The sequence below is a fragment of the Gigantopelta aegis genome, chromosome 6, assembly GCF_016097555.1.
Source record: "Gigantopelta aegis isolate Gae_Host chromosome 6, Gae_host_genome, whole genome shotgun sequence".
Taxonomy (NCBI): domain Eukaryota; kingdom Metazoa; phylum Mollusca; class Gastropoda; order Neomphalida; family Peltospiridae; genus Gigantopelta; species Gigantopelta aegis.
This window is the reverse complement of record NC_054704.1, coordinates 68,462,257-68,480,876: the sequence shown is the minus strand read 5'-3', so window position 1 is coordinate 68,480,876 and position 18,620 is coordinate 68,462,257. Positions and strand designations below refer to the sequence as shown.

General features: G+C 34.8%; 1 protein-coding gene across 4 annotated transcripts in view; it reads right to left on the bottom strand.

The window, feature by feature from the left end:
- Nucleotides 1–1,567: 1,567 nt before the first annotated feature.
- LOC121374175 (LIM and calponin homology domains-containing protein 1-like) overlaps nucleotides 1,568–18,620 on the bottom strand; it is a 190,846-nt gene continuing 173,793 nt past the window's right edge. Inside the window, exons 17-23 of one of the 4 annotated variants that reach the window (XM_041501150.1) lie at nucleotides 18,521–18,613; nucleotides 17,941–18,248; nucleotides 16,847–16,968; nucleotides 15,272–15,405; nucleotides 13,403–14,585; nucleotides 12,390–12,619; nucleotides 1,568–10,239 (exon numbers count right to left, since the gene is read on the bottom strand). In XM_041501150.1, the coding sequence (XP_041357084.1) occupies nucleotides 12,429–12,619; nucleotides 13,403–14,585; nucleotides 15,272–15,405; nucleotides 16,847–16,968; nucleotides 17,941–18,248; nucleotides 18,521–18,613 (2,031 nt within the window). In that variant the 3' untranslated portion in view covers nucleotides 1,568–10,239; nucleotides 12,390–12,428. Of the gene's footprint in view, nucleotides 10,240–10,273; nucleotides 11,680–12,389; nucleotides 12,620–13,402; nucleotides 14,586–15,271; nucleotides 15,406–16,846; nucleotides 16,969–17,940; nucleotides 18,249–18,520; nucleotides 18,614–18,620 lie in introns of those variants that run through there. The other 3 variants (XM_041501148.1, XM_041501151.1, XM_041501152.1) reach the window with 3 other exon arrangements.

The window sequence follows — 18,620 nt, the reverse complement described above, 5'->3', positions numbered from 1 at the left end:
TGTGTCCTTAGCCATATGTCTGATGCCATATAACCATAAATAAAATGTGTTGAGTATGTCATTAAATAAAACATTTCCTTCCTTCCATTCAACTGATTGTTTTTTTTCTTGTTCCAACCAGAAAGAAAGAAATGTTTTATTTAACGATGCACTCAACACATTTTAGTTACGGTTATATGGCGTCAGACATATGGTTACGGACCACACAGATTTTGAGAGGAAACCCGCTGTCGCCACTACATGGGCTACTCTTTCCGATTAGCAGTAAGGGATCTTTTATTTGCGCTTCCGACAGCAGGATAGCACAAACCATGGCCTTTGTTGAACCAGTTATGGATCACTGGTCGGTGCAAGTGGTTTACACCTACCCATTGAGCTGGAGCACTCCTCAATGGGTAGGTGTAAACCACTTGCACCAACCAGTGTACCACAACTGGTCAAAAGGCAGTGGTATGTGCTTTTCTGTCTGGAAAAGTGCATATAAAAAATCATTTGCTGCATTAAGAAAATGTAGCTGGTTTCCTCTGATGACTGTGTCAGAATTACCAAATGTTTGACATCCAATAGCTGATGATTAATATATCAATGTGCTCTAGTGGTGTCATTAAACAAAACAAACTTTTTTATTTTGTTACCAAATGGAGGGACAAAATCAAAATGATCTGAGACCGATAAAGAAGGAAATGTTTTATTTAACGATGCACTCAACACATTTTATTTACGGTTATATGGCATCAGACATACCTGTATGGTTAAGGACCACACATATATTGGGAGAGGAAACCCACTGTCACCACTTTATGGGCTACTCTTTTCAATTAGCAGCAAGGGATCTTTTATATACACCATCCCACAGGGACAGATACTATTTTAATACCTGTCAACAAGAACAGAAATTGTAATTAGATGGCACTAAAATGTAGAATTCTGATAAAGTCTGGAGGTTTTTCATACCTTGGAGTGGGTAGTGCTACCAAGTTATGCACCCCCTTAAATTCACCTATGTAATTTTTTTACAACTAAGGATTGGTGTAGATTTGTGAAGCTACTTTTTGAAACAACATCTTAAATGCTGCTTATAAAATGCTCTAAAACTTTGCAAAAGACCATCTAAAATTCTATAAAACCTTCTCATCACAGTGAATATGGGTACCTGTACATGATACCAGACAGGATATTATATTCTCCCATCCCTAGCCATGCAAGACAGGCGTATTCCATGACGTCGGCCCATGCGGAATAAATCAGTCTTGCATGACCACGTGACTTCTGTTGTTTGAGCTGATATTAACGTTGGGTGATGTCTCATAAATGGCAAAATAACGCTAGAAATGCTTGTTAATTTTTTTTTTTTTTCATAAAAACAAGGAAACCTGCTGTCATAATGAAATTATACTATCATTTTCGGTTTATACTTTTAGTATAAACCATTTTTGGGTATGATCTTTTCAATGTAGGTTTAACAAATTATGTACCCTCTGGTGGAATAGCCCTGTCCCACATGGACACATATGAAGGATTATTTTAGTCTATAATATAGACTGAACAGAACACACAACACAGCAGATTATAGCGGTTGGGTTTTATTTCCCAGTAACATGACATCGTCAGCATTTTGAATAGTATTTAAAGTGAACTTGCACCAAAAATAGTAACTCTGATAATATGTTGTATAATACAGGCACTCAATAAAAAAAACGACGCAGTCTACAATATAGCATGTTCTCCTGTGTATGATAGGCTGCACAATGGTTGTTATAGAAACCTAATAAATTATGTACATGACCTGGTCATCTTAGGTCAACTCACAACTCGACATTTTTTTTGTAACAATAACAGATCTATTACTTCACATTCACTGCACAGCTACACAAGCACATTCATTCCTGAATATGGTCTGGAACATTTTATGCACAATGTTTCATATTTTTTCTTCTAATGTCAACTACAATAGATTTACATATATATTCTGTTCAACAGAGCATAAAGAATGAACTCTTTTATATTCAGTTGTTCATGACATTAAAAGGATCAAATGCCTATGATCATAAAAATTCAATTGTTTATACATTCAAACTTCAGAGTACTTTCTATGTATTGAAGATTTCTTAACTTTTCTGTTTTAGATCACAATTCGAGTTTAACTGAGAATACTCCACAACACCCATTTATTCTCTTAATTGCCAATTTGAGATCTTTTGGAGAAAAAAACCCCTCTTAAAATAACATTTCTGGCCCATTATTGATTCACAAATATGTTTCTTGGAATGATATCAAAACTGCAAGAACTCGTATAAAAATAAACTTTTCGGCTTAACATATTCTTAAAAAAACCCACAATTATAAATCATCCATTACAAAATATTTATCTTGCATCAAATGTGACAACAATATTGTTACACTGCTACTGCGGTTGTAACTGCTTGCTGTAAAAAAAATTCACAAATAATTTCACTTTAAATAATTACAAATTGAAAAACACGGTTTACACGATTAACAGATGGATGTAGCATCTGAAATTGAAATAATTTAATTTCTAAGGTTTAAATGATAAAACACAACTCAGAACCAGTCGTGTAATAAAACTATCACTGGACAATATAGTTCTGAGAGTGGCGTGGATAGCCACTAACAACAATAAGAAAACACTGACAACAACAAGGTATATTAAATATCAACTGAACATTACAACAAAACAAGAGTGCAGATAAAATTGCCAACCCAGACAGTCTGTCCTAAACTGGTTTATATTATGTCCAATGTGGTCCAATAGTCTCAATTATCACAGCCAATCACAACCTAGTTAGTCAAAGTATAAAATGCACCTTGTCACTAAACATACAACCGTGGAAACATTTTCATTCAACACACAAATCATGGAAAGTTTTGCAATCCGGAATGATAAGTCGTTCCATAATTGGAAACGTTTATTATTTAGGGGATTTTCGCAATTACCAAAATTTTCAAATTGTACACAAAGTGTACCCTTTTTGTTACTCTTACTCTTAAAAAAAAGTATATTAAAAACTGTTATTTTTATTTACTTTTTTCCACCATTTTATTAACTATTAAATTTGTGTGTGTTTTTTTGTTGTTGTTTTTTTGTTGTTGTTGTTGTTGTTTGGGTTTTTTTGGGGGGAGGAAGGGTGTGTTAAATGCATATACTGACATAAACCCACCCAAAACAAGGTTTATATGCCTGTTAAGTTATTAATAATTATAAATGGTCCCTTAAAGTAAAAATGTACATAATTATTAATTAGCTAATACACAACCATGGAGTTTTTAACAAATACATGTATGGTAACAAAAATATTTATATTCATCATATTGCTGAAAAATTCAAGCAACCAGTTAAGTAAACCACATTCAGTTTTACATTTTATATTGTGTACAAAAACATATGCCACATACTCTGTGCAGTAAAATTTATAAAGGGAAATAATTCAAGTATTTTATTTTCCCATCTGCACAATAGAGTTTGTCCATAATGTATTCCCATTTTTACTACATTGCCAAATACACAGATATTGTTTTAAAAAAAAAAAAAATCTAAAGTCTTCTTGCTTGTTTTAATGATTATAGAAGCTGCTAACAGTGTTTTGATGGAACTGTTTGGAACACTTTACAATTTTTTATGATACTGTATTTTTGAAAGTGCATTTTAGAAAAAGGATGGCATTTAGCTGTCAGTAGAGCACTCACCTGATGTATTTGCATCATAGGATTGAAAAAAACAGAAGAAAAAAAGTTTGTTTTGTTTAACGACACCACTAGAACACACTGATTTATTAATCATTGGCTACTGGATGTCAATCATAGAATCAAACCACTTTGGCAGACCCATTAGGTTTTTCCTATCCCAACTAGTGCCCTATGATTGGTATATCAAAAGCTGTGGTATGTGCTGTCATGTCTTTGAAAAAGTGCATACACAAGATCTCTTGATATTAATGGGGAACAAAATGTAGCAGGTTTTTTCTGAAGACTACCGTACATGTCACAATTACCCAATGTTTGACATCCAATAGCAATGATTAATTAATCAAGGTGCTCTAGTGGTGTTACTTACTGAAACAAACTTAAAGTTTTACATTTTAGACATACATCCTATACTGAATAAACATGAACATTTACTCATTTCTAGATAGGATTTGAACATTTTGTATTGGGAAATGTTGAATTAATTAACCGAAATGTTTATCTTTTTAGCAAGAAAATAAGTTTTAGTCCTAAATCACCTTACAATGTTCAAAGATGACAAAGTACCTTTAATATACAGGAATAATGTTTTTTAAACTCTGTTCACAGGTTTAATGTTTGAACAATCGCACTTTTTACACTCTGTTCACAGGTTAAAGAAATTACCCAAAAATTAGAAAATCCCCATAAAATGTAGACTTATGGCCTATAACAAAAGGTTGTTCGTGTACATCGCGAAAACAAGGAAACGACACTGATTTTGCTGATACAGGTCATAGTGGTGGTTTAATTTTCACACATACACACAAACTACTGACACACAATCACACACTGCTAACAACAAAAGTTATCACTATTTACAAGGCAATGAGTTAGTATTATATACACAATAACATTATTTACAATACAGTCTATAGTCTAGTATTAAAAACATAATATTATGTAGTCTGCTACAAGAAAAATAATATTTTGCAGGTTACTACAAAAATAACAACTGTATTCTGCAGTCTACTACAAGAAACAATATTTGGTAATGTACTACAGAAACAATATTTGTAGTCTACTACAAGAAACATTATTTTGTAGTCTACTACAAGAATCAGTATTCTGTAGTCTACTAATACAAGAAACATTATTTTGTAGTCTACTACAAGAATCAATATTCTGTAGTCTACTACAAGAAATGCAATAATCTGCAATCTACTACAAAAAAACCTATTCTGATATACATGTACAATAAATATTTTTCAAAATGAAACCTATGGGTTCTGACATGCATTGCAATTATATTTGCAGGTGATGTAATTAATCGACAGGTACTATATCATGGTGTGACTTGTAGTAATGATCTGAAGTATCTGATCTTGTCACTTGTAATAATGGTCTGAAGTACATATTGTGTTACCTGTAGTAATGGTCTGAAGTATATGATCTGGTCACTTGTAATAATGGTCTGAAGTATATACCGTGTTGCCTATAGTAATGGTCTGAAGTATATGATCTTGTCACTTGTAATAATGGTCTGAAGTATATATTGTGTTACCTGTAGTAATGGTCTGAAATACATGTATATGATCAAGTCTTACTTGTAATAATGGTCTGTAATTTATGATCAAGTGTCATTTGTATTGGTCTTAGTAGGAATGGTCTGTAGTATATTGTGATGTAATAGTAAATGTAATTTGTAATAACATTCTCTAATACTTATATGATCATGTGTTACTTATAGTTATGATCTGTGGTATATTTAAATGTGACTTATAATAATGGTCTGTGGTATATAATGAATTATCATTTGTAGTAATGGCCTGTGATACATGTATGATCAAATTGTATCGTGAAAAAAGACAAAGTAATAAGGCAATTATTAGTTAAATGATTAAAACACCTATTTAAAAAATAAATTAAATAATCTAGGCCATTACAGTGGACAAGGTATCTTTTAACACAATTACATCATACCTGTTTGAGTCATAAATTGACCAAACAAACAGTTAATTTTACAATTATTGTTTGCACCAAGTAGTAAAGAATTAAGTCGAACATTTCAACATCAGAACCAAACTGCTGAAAATATTGTGCAACATTAAGTCACAAATTGCAAAGACAGTGATGTCACAAGAATATTTTTGAAAAAATTACAAATGACATTTTGAGAAATCATTATTACAAGTCACACCGTGTAAACTTACCTTTACTACAAAGATGGTTATGACATATTAGAATTCTGATCAGTGGGATTCAAAATCATGTGGCAGCAAACAAACAATTGTTACATAATCAATAAACACTGTATATTGCATCATCTGTACATGTTTAACAATTCACCTACACTATACTACAGGCTATGACATAAACAGATACATTCTTTTTCTATTTACATACTTAGATACACTGGGCCAAATTCATAGAGCTTGTTTTTTTTTAAAACACAGGTGTTTTAAGCATTGTACATGTAAATGTGTGTAGTTACACGTGTGTTGTAAATGTATGTAGTTACACGTGTGTAAGACATAAGCAGGCTTTATAAATCTGGCCCTATATATCTCTTTTAGTATATGATAACTGAACATACAGCAAAACTATTTGATTAATCAGAATTAAATTTGTTTATACTATTGCAACAACAACAATAAAAAAATATGTGCATATATTGCAAGTGCATAGTACAATATTACACATTTATCTGATGTTAGTCAGCTCCTTATTACGACTCATGGGACAGTGGTGACCATGAGGGATTTCAGTGTCAGCAAGTTTTGCTCGAGTTTTATTCTGAATGTTTTAAATTATTACAGCAGTCCTGTACCATTAGCTTAACATCTTATCCTTTGTTATTTTTCTTTCAGTACAGTATAAATTAAACTGATGTTAGTCAGCTCCTTATTAAGACTCATGGGACAGTGGTGACCATGAGGGATTTCAGTGTTAGCAAGTTTTGCTCCAGTTTTATTCTGAATTCTTTAAATTATTACAGTAGTCCTGTACCATCAGCTTAACCTCTTATCCTTTGTTATTTTTCTTTCTGTACAATATTCTACAAGTGGGCTACACAATAAATACAGGGATGCGATAGCAATTTTAAATAAAAGCTGAAATGATCTTTCAATTATGAAATGTTTTATACCATACTTTCATAAATGTTATTTTGGTACAGTTCAGATACGTTCTAACCTACAGTACTTTTTGATGCAAAAAACGTTTTTAAAAAAAAGAAGAAAAAAGAGAAGAAAAAAAAAGTAAAAGCAGAAATCAGATAAAAAGTTAATCACAACCCTGTATATGTAATATTTCTCCAAACCACAAAAACACTGTAATAGTTATAAAACAAAAAAATACATGCTACAGCATAATATAACAACTTCAAGGCATTACATTCCTGTTATCTGCATAACAATGAAAAGACTGACGGATTCAGCATCTTAAAATGTTATCTGCTGAATTTGCAAGATGTCTACATATCCTGCACCAAATCTGGCATCAATTAACACAATTATATTATCAATAACATGGGATACTACTTCATGATTCATCCATATAATTCTTCACTATATGAAATAAATCTTACAATCTATTGCCTCCTTACTAAATTTTGATACCATTATAGCATCAAACAAGTCTTTCTTTAAAAAGAGTAAGGTATTAATAATATTCAAATATATTCAAACAGTTCAGATCTAAAATACACTTTTGAACAAACTAATGTGAGTAAAACCTTTTCTGATGTAAACATACAATATTAAATAGACTGGCTAGTAAAATATGGTAACACAAATTTCTAACATAATATTACATAGGACTCAGATCACTATAATAGCAAAAATAAAATATTAAATTGGATAACATTTTGAAAGTCTGTGTTATCACACAACCAAGTGTCTACAGGAACTATGGTAATTAAGTCTGGTGGAAACTTCCAATATGTCTGTATGTCGCTGTCCTGTGGTGCAAACACAACGCAGATGGCTCACTCTGTCTAGACTGTTCTGGAGATGTGCAAATGCAATTAATCCAATAAACAACAAGTTTGAATGTAGCCAGATAACTATTCTTCATTCCATCTTCAGAGCAATCAAATGCTGAAGCAGTTATCTTTAATAGTCAGAATGGTTGGCTTTCACAATGACAATGGAAATGTTTCATTATCACGAATATACAGTGTAACTCATTATGTAAAAAGCTGTTATATAAATATATATATATATATTGCAGAGTCAATCCCATTACAACAGGGTCAATTCTGTTACTATAGTATCAGTTCTGCTGCTGCTGCAGTCAATACTGTTACTATAGTAACAATTCTGCTGCTGCAGTCAATCCTGTTACTATAGTAACAATTCTGCTGCTGCAGTCAATCCTGTTACTATAGTAACAATTCTGCTGCTGCAGTCAATCCTGTTTTGGCAGGATGGAATAATCACTTTAGCTGGATAACAGGATGTTCAGTGCACTGTGACTATACACTACATAGTAACACAATAATGTAGCATAAATATACAATGTAGAGATGTGATTTCAATGTGCATTTTTTAAAAATGCAGCTAGTATTTCATAAAAATATTTAAAAAAAAATTTAAATCCAAAATTTTCTGATAAAGAAATAAAACAATAAGTAGGAAATAGTTTAAGTACTTACACTAAAGAATAAGATCAACCAAGTAAATTGATAACTGCAGATACCATGTGCACTGACCATGAACATAAATATATTCTGCACACATCCTTACTAATTAGTTCAGACCGTCAGAGAACACAGTACTGTAATATTAGTGATTAGCTGAACGTCCAAAATTAATCAGCCAAACTTGTTGCATGGAAAGTAGTACATTACAATTTCACTTTGTTTTCTTCACTTCCTGTATTCATAAATGCTTATATCTTGGGGTTCTCCTCCTGCCCTGGAATTGGCCACTGGCGAAGTCAGAGACTAAGTCCAGGGTGGGCGTGCTTGAACCTTTGGGATATGGGTAACATAAAAAAGTTCCCTTCCTTTCTTGTGGTTCTTCTGGCAATGTCAGCAGTCAAACACTTGGTATTAGTATACAATTCTGTTCTTCTGGTTACGTTACTGTTAGCAGTCAAACTCTTGCTATAGCATAACTTCTGAAGTGGGATAAAACAGTATCTTGTACACTTAAATAAAAAATCAAATGATGGAAGAACACTGCCACAAAGAACACTGGTTTTGTGACAAACTTAGACCAAGGAGAAATCCTATAAGTTGATCCAGTCTACCTTCACATAATTCCATCAGAAATTAATTCATAAAGAATTATCCATGCAACTTCCAATTCTGTTTCTGTAAAAGTATCTACAAGAACTGCAACTCACCCCATATTTTAGAAACACAGCTTGTATAACGTTTTTCAGTGTTCATATACAGATGAAAGACTACAGAGAAAAAAAGAGAGCTAAACTGCATCCATGTTTCATCATAGGAGTGATTTTAACATTGTATGGCAGGGTCTCTGTATAACCAAACATGGTATGTATCACTCAGAAGAAATCATACAATTCAAGGTGAAACTTGTTGAAAAGCATGAACTTACTGTATATAGAAAAATCCACACTCTTCCTCTTAAGAACACCACACACTGTGATATACATGTATTTAGATAATGTCTTGGGATGTATATAACTGGTACAATTTTACAACATCCAGTTCATAACTATGCACGAATACACTAGTATTCAGATACAAGACTGGACACATTGTTACGGTCAAACAGTCATGTTAATTTGCTTCAGAGGGTGAAATCCAGTGGATTTATTCTGTAATATGCAATGAGTTACTTTGGCTGTTTTTGTATGTTTCATATACAAATATAATTATTTTAATTTTTGTTTACGGAAACGTGCGTGCTGTTCATTTAGATCTAAAAAATGTTCTTCGATGACCAAAGCCAGCATGTTTTTATTCACCTTTGTCCTGTATTCATCTAGGCTGGCAGGTGTTTCTTCATTACATACACATATAAATGTCTGTTCAATTTAGATCTGATCAATATTGCATTTAATGGGAGACACCTTGATATAGGCATTTTGCCTGTTGGCCAATCCCCAGCCAGCATTATAATTGGGAATACATATTGTTTAAACCATGTCTGTCCATTCCCTGTTCACCATGATTCAAGACCATCTCTTATTTATGAAACTGTGTTATTTATCCAGGAGAATAAATATCTGTTATTCATCTTAACATTTCTATCATTTTGTCAGGACAACAAATACAAGTCATTAAAGATGAATATTGCATGTAATTTTGTTATTCAACCAGCATACAAAGTGTTTCTACTAGACATCTGGATTCAGAATTTGTAGATCATCATCAAATTCAATATTTATCACCCAAATTTACAAAACAAAGCTGACAGACGAACTGTTATGTTGATATATGCAGCACTTCAAAGACTGAAACAATCTCTCACTCGTCGGGTCATTCGCTACCATGGAAACCGAAGATTTAATACAATGTATATCCATTCCAGATACATTGACAGTCACAGTTGCACTATACCTTGCTGAATTTCAGTCCAGCTGAAACAAAAACAAAAAATGATCAAGAATCAGAAGTTGTCACAGTGGAGCATAAAACATAAGCAACAAGAATGTTTGTTCATTAATTAAAGCCATATTTTTGAATAATATCAGGTAGTTTCAACAATTAAAAGATGCTTAATTTTCAATACCATTAAATCCCAATAGTAGATTAAAATATGAATGGAAATGTCACACTGACTATACACTGGATATGTACAGCAGTGAAAGTTAACATTCATGAAAGTGTACTGAAACATAGTTTAGTTCATCAGTTAATATTTCCCCAATATTTACAAACTTAAAAAGTTTAATATTTTTTATTTGTTCAGTCACTCATAATTTACAACAGACTACATTTCAAAACACATTTTTACATTTGTAAGACACTGATGCAATTGTTATTAACACAAGACATACCATTAACATTTGGGGGGACTGCATGCATGATCTTATTATTAAAAGTACACACTCTTTACAGTGGTGAAGATGAATTCATGCATATTTCCCAACATAATTTTACTGTTAAAACACAAATTCTCAGTTTGGATGTCTATTCATGCATGATGTAACTAAACAATGGAAATAATGTTTTGTTTTACATACTCATATTAACTGTAATACCAAAGAATCCACATTAATTGTTATACAAATTCACAAACACAATACGGTAATGCAAACCCACAACATTATGTAGTGAAAAGCCGATGCATATTAAACACCATGAAAAACCACACATAATATGTATATGTATATATGTAGTCAATACCAAACCATACAGATAGCTGTCATATGAAATTAAAGGTATTTAGTAACAGACATGTTAAATGTTAATTACAACTGTTAATTAGTTCTGAATGTTGTAATATTTATAATATATTCATAATCAAAATAGTTGGAATACATCTCACAGGTTTTATACACTGATGTGAAGACTAGAAATGTGTGTTAGTTAAATACTTTTGTACAAGCTGTAAATTAAACTAGTGCAAGAGACCAAAGTGTTGTATAATTATGTATGGAGAATATATAAAGAATGTTTATAAGTATTATATTTACAATATAAGAAACATTATTAGCCATCGCTAGCTAAAATAATTATAACTGGTCTCTTTTTTCAATATCTGTAACGTTTTTGTTTATTTGTTTGTTGTATTTTGTTTTACACATAAAATAAACAGAAACATGCAGAGTAGATAGTTCAGACAAATATCATGCCAAGAATAATTGAAGTTGCACACAAAAAACTAAATATTCACCAAGTTCCGATGCCATTAAAACAAACACCTGTTTGTTTTCCAAGTTAAAATAATAAAACAAAAACACCTTGCATTCCAAGTGTTAAAGAATAAAAGAGCAACACATGCAGTATGGATGATGTCACCCATCAGGTGATGCCACAGTCAGCTTGGGTCATTTTGCGCTGAGAAAAAAATCTAGCTTTAAAGTAGAATAGAGAAAAACAGAAACTTAAATAAAAGATTGCAATCCTAAATACAATGTACTACAATGGAAAACGATCGACTTGCATTAAATAGCTTCAAAAAGCAATAACTACATGTAGTTGTGTGCACACTATGGTTTATTGATTATGAAATCACACGTAATATTTAACACTAAAAGATGTGAGACATTGCAATAAGGAAAGAGGTTAATTTTGTTATTAACAGAAGTTACATTATACATAAATAGTATTTCATTAGTTGTACAATAACAAAGAGAAAATTAATTGCTGTTTACATTAGTCTGTGTAAATAAAACACAATAATGAATATGTTATTCAGCATTATTATTATTATCATCATCATCATCATCATCATCAATAATATTCTTATTATCAATAATATTCTTATTATCATTATTATTATTATTATCATTAATATTATCATTATTAATTATCATTAACATTATTATTATTATTATTACATCACCTTAAAAACATTGATATGTTAAATAGTTAACAATTAAAATTACATTTATCAAAATTATTATTAAAACAGACAATTATCTAACAAGATTACAAATTAACCTGAATAAAATCTAAATTACTAAGCAGAAAATCATTTGATAAGTAGATTATTTAAAGAGAGAGAGACAGAGAGAAAAAAAAATGCTAAAACAAATATCATAATTTTATCAGCAATGATTACCCCATACTGAGTGTGGCACATCCTTCCATGGGGAGACAACTAGAAATTGCCCATGTAGGAGATACCTTCATCATTACTATAGCAGTTAGGACAGTGGAGTTTGTTCACTCTGACGCGCACGTCCGCTCCCTCATTGCCGCTCCCTAGTGGAGTGTGACACACGCAACACCGGAAACACTGCACGTGGTAGTACAGACCCAGGGACTCGATTATCATAGCAGCACCAAAACCTGAAACATCAGTGGTTACAAAGACTCAAACCCAACTAGGGCAATACTATAGGAATAATATCTCACTGAACTAAATCAAATATAAAGCTTGTTGCAATGTAAAGGCGACACCACACTATATGAGTGCATTGTACAAGAATAGCTGATTGTGACAAGACAACATTATGATTTCATCATTTGCTGGGGAAGGACGTAGCCCAGTGGTAAAGCGCTGGCTTGATGTGCAGTCGATGTGGGATTGATTCCCATCAGTGGGCCCATTAGGTTATATCTCATTCCAGCCAGTGCATCATGACTGGTATATCAAAGGCTGTGGTATGTGCTATCCTGTCTGTGGGATGGTGCATATAAAAGATCCCTGGCTACTAATGGAAAAATGTAGCGGGTTTCCTCTCTAAGACTATATGTCAAAATGACCAAATGTTTGATATCCAATTGCCGATAATTAATAAATGAATATGCTCTAGGGGTGTCGTTGAACAAAACAAACTTTCATCGGTTGCTATTTAATCTGCTATTCTTGTATGAGGTACTCATATCATGTGGCTTCACCTTAAATCCATAAACAACAATTATCCTCAGCAATGTACTAGTTAGACTTGTAAGAAAAGTTGCAGGTTAAGTGATGTGATGTGAAAAAAAAACCCAAACCCAAAACACAAATAGCTTAACATTGAATTGCAAAACATACACTTGCATAGTGTTAATCTGTGATAAAAAAAAAAGTTACCACAACAAACCACCATTAAGCTGTGACCTCCAACCTCTGACCTCTTGACCTACCTAGTTCCTGATTACAATGGGAGCACTCCTGTTTGCCACTGACAGGCAGATGTTGTTCGGCAGAATTCTCCGGTGGGGGCGGAGCTTGCATCGCTGGGGGAACCATCGGCTCGTGTCTGGCAGAAGACGGAGCGCTGCTGTTGTTGTAGTTGTATGATTTCGGTATCGTCTGTGACAGAGACGTCGGCTGCTCGATAGGGTACATGGGGTAGCTTCCCAGCTCCTGCGAGTAGTTGCTTCCGTTGGAACCTCTTGCCCCGGCCGTCTTCTGTAGCAGTGTCTGTCTTATCTGGGCCGGCATTGAGGTGTCGCTCCTGCGCTCGAACGAGGTGTTAGGCGACAGCTTCTGCTCATACTGCCTGCCGTCCTGCCTGGGGTCGTAGAGCCTCCCGTCCCGCCACTTGTTGTCACTGGCCGGTTTGATGGGTCCGCTGAACTGCGTGTGCGTCGCCTGGTGGTGATGAGGCTGGATCTTGGGATCCAGTGACGCCCGTCTCCTCCTCTCCGCCTCTTCGTACAGCCAGTGCTCTTGCGGCGTCGAGTACTGCTTCTTCATGATGTCGGCGTGGCGTGTTGGCAATGTGGCTGCCCGGTCCTGCGGTTTGTAACCGTCGTGAGTGTTGGCCATCCACTCGCTGGAGCCGACGATTCGTGGTTTGGGAACAGCGTTGAGGGAGTGCAGCTGCTGCCTGGACGGCATCCCTCTCTTGATTGGGTTAGCACCACCGCTGTCGGGACTAAGAGGGGGAGACAACTCTGGCCGAACCTGCAGAGGGGTTGGCTTGCGGTTCATGGCCAACATGTCCTCGCGCGTGAATCGTCCCACACCTTCTTTGTTGTTGCCGTCGTAGCTCGGGCTCGGACTATGACCCCAGGTCTGTTCTGCCTGCTTGTGATGCTTGGGTTCGATGACGAGGGTGGTGGAATACTGAGGGCGGCCGTATGTTTGTCCTCCTCTCTCGGGGGCAGTGGCTACCCTCAACATCTCTGGCCGTTTCTGCGTGACCACCGAGTTGTATGTGGGAGAGGGTTCTCGTACGCGGCTCTGCACGGGAGGCTCGAACGTTTCCGTCAACGCGGCTTTCTTCTGCAGTAATTCCTTCTGCTGCTGCAACTCTCGCTGTTCTCTCTGAATCTTTTCTTGAGCAAGTCGAAGTTGCTCGTGCTCCCTTCTTAGTTTTTCCTGAAAATCAACAAAGTACATAGTTAAGCATAATCAGTATCTATACAGAATTAATGTATTATTGCAGATATAAAAATATATCACTGCTTAAGAACATCAAATTATCAAACAGGAATCAAAAACAGCTGTTAAATTTTATTAATTTGTGCTCCATCTCTAGATTGCTACTGAAATATCTAGCCCACTACAGAAATCTCTATACTGCTACTGAAATCTCTATACTGCTACTTAAATCTGTAGACTGCAATTGATATTTCTAGACTGCTACTGAAATATCTGAACTGGTACTGATATTTATAGACTGAAACTGAAATCTCTAGACTGCTACTGAAATCTCTAGGCCACTACTGAAATCTCAACTCCTACTGAAATTTGTAAACTGCTACTGAAATCTCTAGACTGCTACTGAAATCTGTATACACTGCTACTGAAATCTCTCGACCAGTACTAAAATCTCAACTCCTACTAAAATTTGTAAACTGCTACTGAAATCTCTAGACTGTTACTGAAATCATTAGACATTTTTGCCATTACATGAGCAGAGTTACTCCACTGTAAAGAGATTACCGGTAATTCTGTTGGTCTACCTTAAGATATGAAGTAACTGGATGTCGGATCCATCACAACATTCTAAAATCTGCTGGTTGTCTTTCCACAACTGATGTCTATAGAATGCAATCTCATACCTCCTGTATCCTAAGCTGTTCTGCCTTTTCTTGAAGTCGACGGTCTTCCTCCTCTTTCCTTTTTTCTTCTTTCTTTCTCAGTTCCTCCTGCCACTGTCTTTCTCTCTCTTCTGCCATCTGCTTCTCGTGACTTCCTGTAATGGATATTATGATGTTGTCACCAAATTTATTCACATCGAGTTGACATTTCTCAAACAATAATCAAATGCTAATAAGAATTCTTTGTCATGTGTCAATTCATTGATGTATAACAGTCACAAATTTCATAAAATCATGCAGTGTAGTGAACCAATTTTGTACTACATTTGAGACTGATATACAAAAAATTACAATTTTTTTTTACAAACAATTCTTATAATTACAAACAACATTTTTAATTTAGTTAAAAATACACATAAATCAGTTTCTGATTTCCTTTCCATGACTTGTTTTACATAATGATGTTCCATTTGACATAATAACGCCGTTTTCTGAGGTTTATTGAAGGATAACATTCAATTTTTTAATGAAGTTGTCCAATCAGAATAGAGTGAATTGTAGAACAGTAATTATTATGCATTAAAAGCTTTTCCATTTTCAGCTGTCAGCCAGCAAAATGGCTTCCCACTACTGCCAACTGTGCATCAATCAATAATTATAAATGCAGTTTTAGATCCCTTAAAAGTTATATAAATTACTTTTACTACTTTTGTCTTGTACTTCATAATGAAAAAATGGTGAACTACAGTAAAACCTATCTAAAGTGGACACTCTGAAAACCAGAATTCCCTCAAAACCAGACATTTTTCACTGTCCCTTTTTAATATTCTGTACAGGGCCTTTTTCACAAAACATTGTAAGTTTACGTCTGCAACTAGCAGTCATACCTGTCATTAATTTACATGTGTTTGACATCTATTTCACGCAGAAAATTACATCATTATGGTAGATTTTAAGGACAAAAGAAAATGAAATATGTGTACTTCAAACTATATTTCTTGTACTATAATAATAATAAGAATTGTGGTTTAGTCAAGATTTATGTTTACGTGCAAAACTAAGCTTACGATGTTTTGTGAAATTGGCAGAACTTAACCTCTTTAAATGGGATACCTCTTAATACTGGACATTTTACTTGGTCATAAGGGTGTCTGGTTTAGAGGGGTTTCAATGTATTCATAAGAATTTTGTCTATAACGAGCCATAATGATTTTGATTTTTAAGAAGTTAAAGTTTGTTTTGTTTAACGACACCACTAGAGCACATTGATTTATTAACCATCGGCAACTAGATGTCAAACATTTGGTAATTTTGACATACAATCTTAGAGGAAACTGTTACATGTTTCCATTAGTAGCAATGGATCTTTTATATGAACCAACCCACAGACAGGACAGCACATACCACAGCCTTTGGTATACCAGTTGTTGTGCATTGGCTGAAATGAGAAATGGCCCAATAGGCCCACCGACAGGGATCGATCCCAAACTGACCGTGCATCAGGCAGACACTTTACCACTGGGCTATGGCCCACACTGTGATTTTGATAAACAATCAGAGATCACTAATGATAACTATTTTTTCCAAGAAACAAACCTATTTGCTGGTTGCCGGGAGCCGATTTCAGTTTGGGCCGGACCTCTGCACGAATGGGTGGAGCACTGGACATCTCCCGCTGGTTGATATTCAAGTGGAAGCTATATTCGGGATGCTCTTGGCTGAAAAAGAAATATTTACAAAAATTACGAACAATGAAATAGAGAATATTTTACAATGATATGTCATAAAGAATGTTATGATACAGTGTGAGTAGTTGCAATGCAATAGGGAATATATGACAACATGCTATAAGGAATGTTTAGAATATATGCATGGCTGACAGTGCCATACATAAAGTGCGATAATGTAGGCCCATAATGCTGTAGGAAATATATTTGAATGTGTGCCCAAAGTTCCATAGGGAATATTTCACCTAATGTATGCTCCCATCATGACAGGGAATATTTGACCTAATGTATGCTCCCATCATGATAGGGAATATTTGACCTAATGTATGCTCCCATCATGACAGGGAATATTTGACCTAATGTATGCTCCCATCATGACAGGGAATATTTGACCTAATGTATGCTCCCATCATGATAGGGAATATTTGACCTAATGTATGCTCCCATTATGATAGGGAATATTTGACCTAATGTATGCTCCATCATGATAGGGAATATTTGACCTAATGTATGCTCCCATCATGATAGGGAATATTTGACCTAATGTATGCTCCCATTACGATAGGGAATATTTGACCTAATGTATGCTCCATCATGATAGGGAATATTTGACCTAATGTATGCTCCATCATGATAGGGAATATTTGACCTAATGTATGCTCCATCATGATAGGGAATATTTGACCTAATGTATGCTCCATCATGATAGGGAATATTTGACCTAATGTATGCTCCATCATGATAGGGAATATTTGACCTAATGTACACTTCCATTATGATAGGGAATATTTGACCTAATGTATGCTCAATGTGCCATAGGGAATATCTGACCTAATGTATGGTCCCATAGGCAAAATGAATATATGACCTAATGTATACTCAAAGCACCACAGGGAATATTTGACCTAATGTATGGTCCCAAATATTTACCATAACATTACACTGATCAGAAAACTAACTTACTCATTATCAGATCTGTTTCTGGGATCAATAACTAGGACTCTCTGCTGTTGCTGTTGCTGCTGTTGTGGTCCATCAACCTTAAAAGACATTGTCGCTGTCTGAGTTTTGTCGGACAGTCCTGCGGGTTTCTCGTGCCTGTCCACCGAGTCTGCGAGTACACCGCTGGTGCGTTCGTGCCGATTCCTGCTCGTTGTGTATTCCTCCTCATGCGGCTGCACATGCAACTCGTTGAGACGATTCCGTCGCTCCTGACGACGTTCTTCCATTTCCTTCATTCGCTGCATCTCAGGTTCTAGGAGCTTTTGTTCCTTTAAAAAAACCAACCCCAAAACATGTGATTATCATTTGACGTATGACATTTATTACTGAACTCATAACCGTAATATTTGTGGAGTATTGGTTAAACTTCCAGACAGATGTTTTACCACTGAACTACCTCTGACTGTGTGATTTCCTTCACCACTATTTCTCCTAACATCAGATGTTGTGTACTGGCTAAACTTCCAGACAGATGTTTTACCACTGAACTACCTCTAACTGTGTGATTTCCATCACCACTATTTCTCCTAACATTGCGTACCTCTTCACTCTTCTTCCTGGCCGCCTCCTCTGCTCTCTGCTGATCTTCCTCGTACTGTCTTTGCATCATACCCTGCTGCTCAGCAAACTCCTCCTGCAAA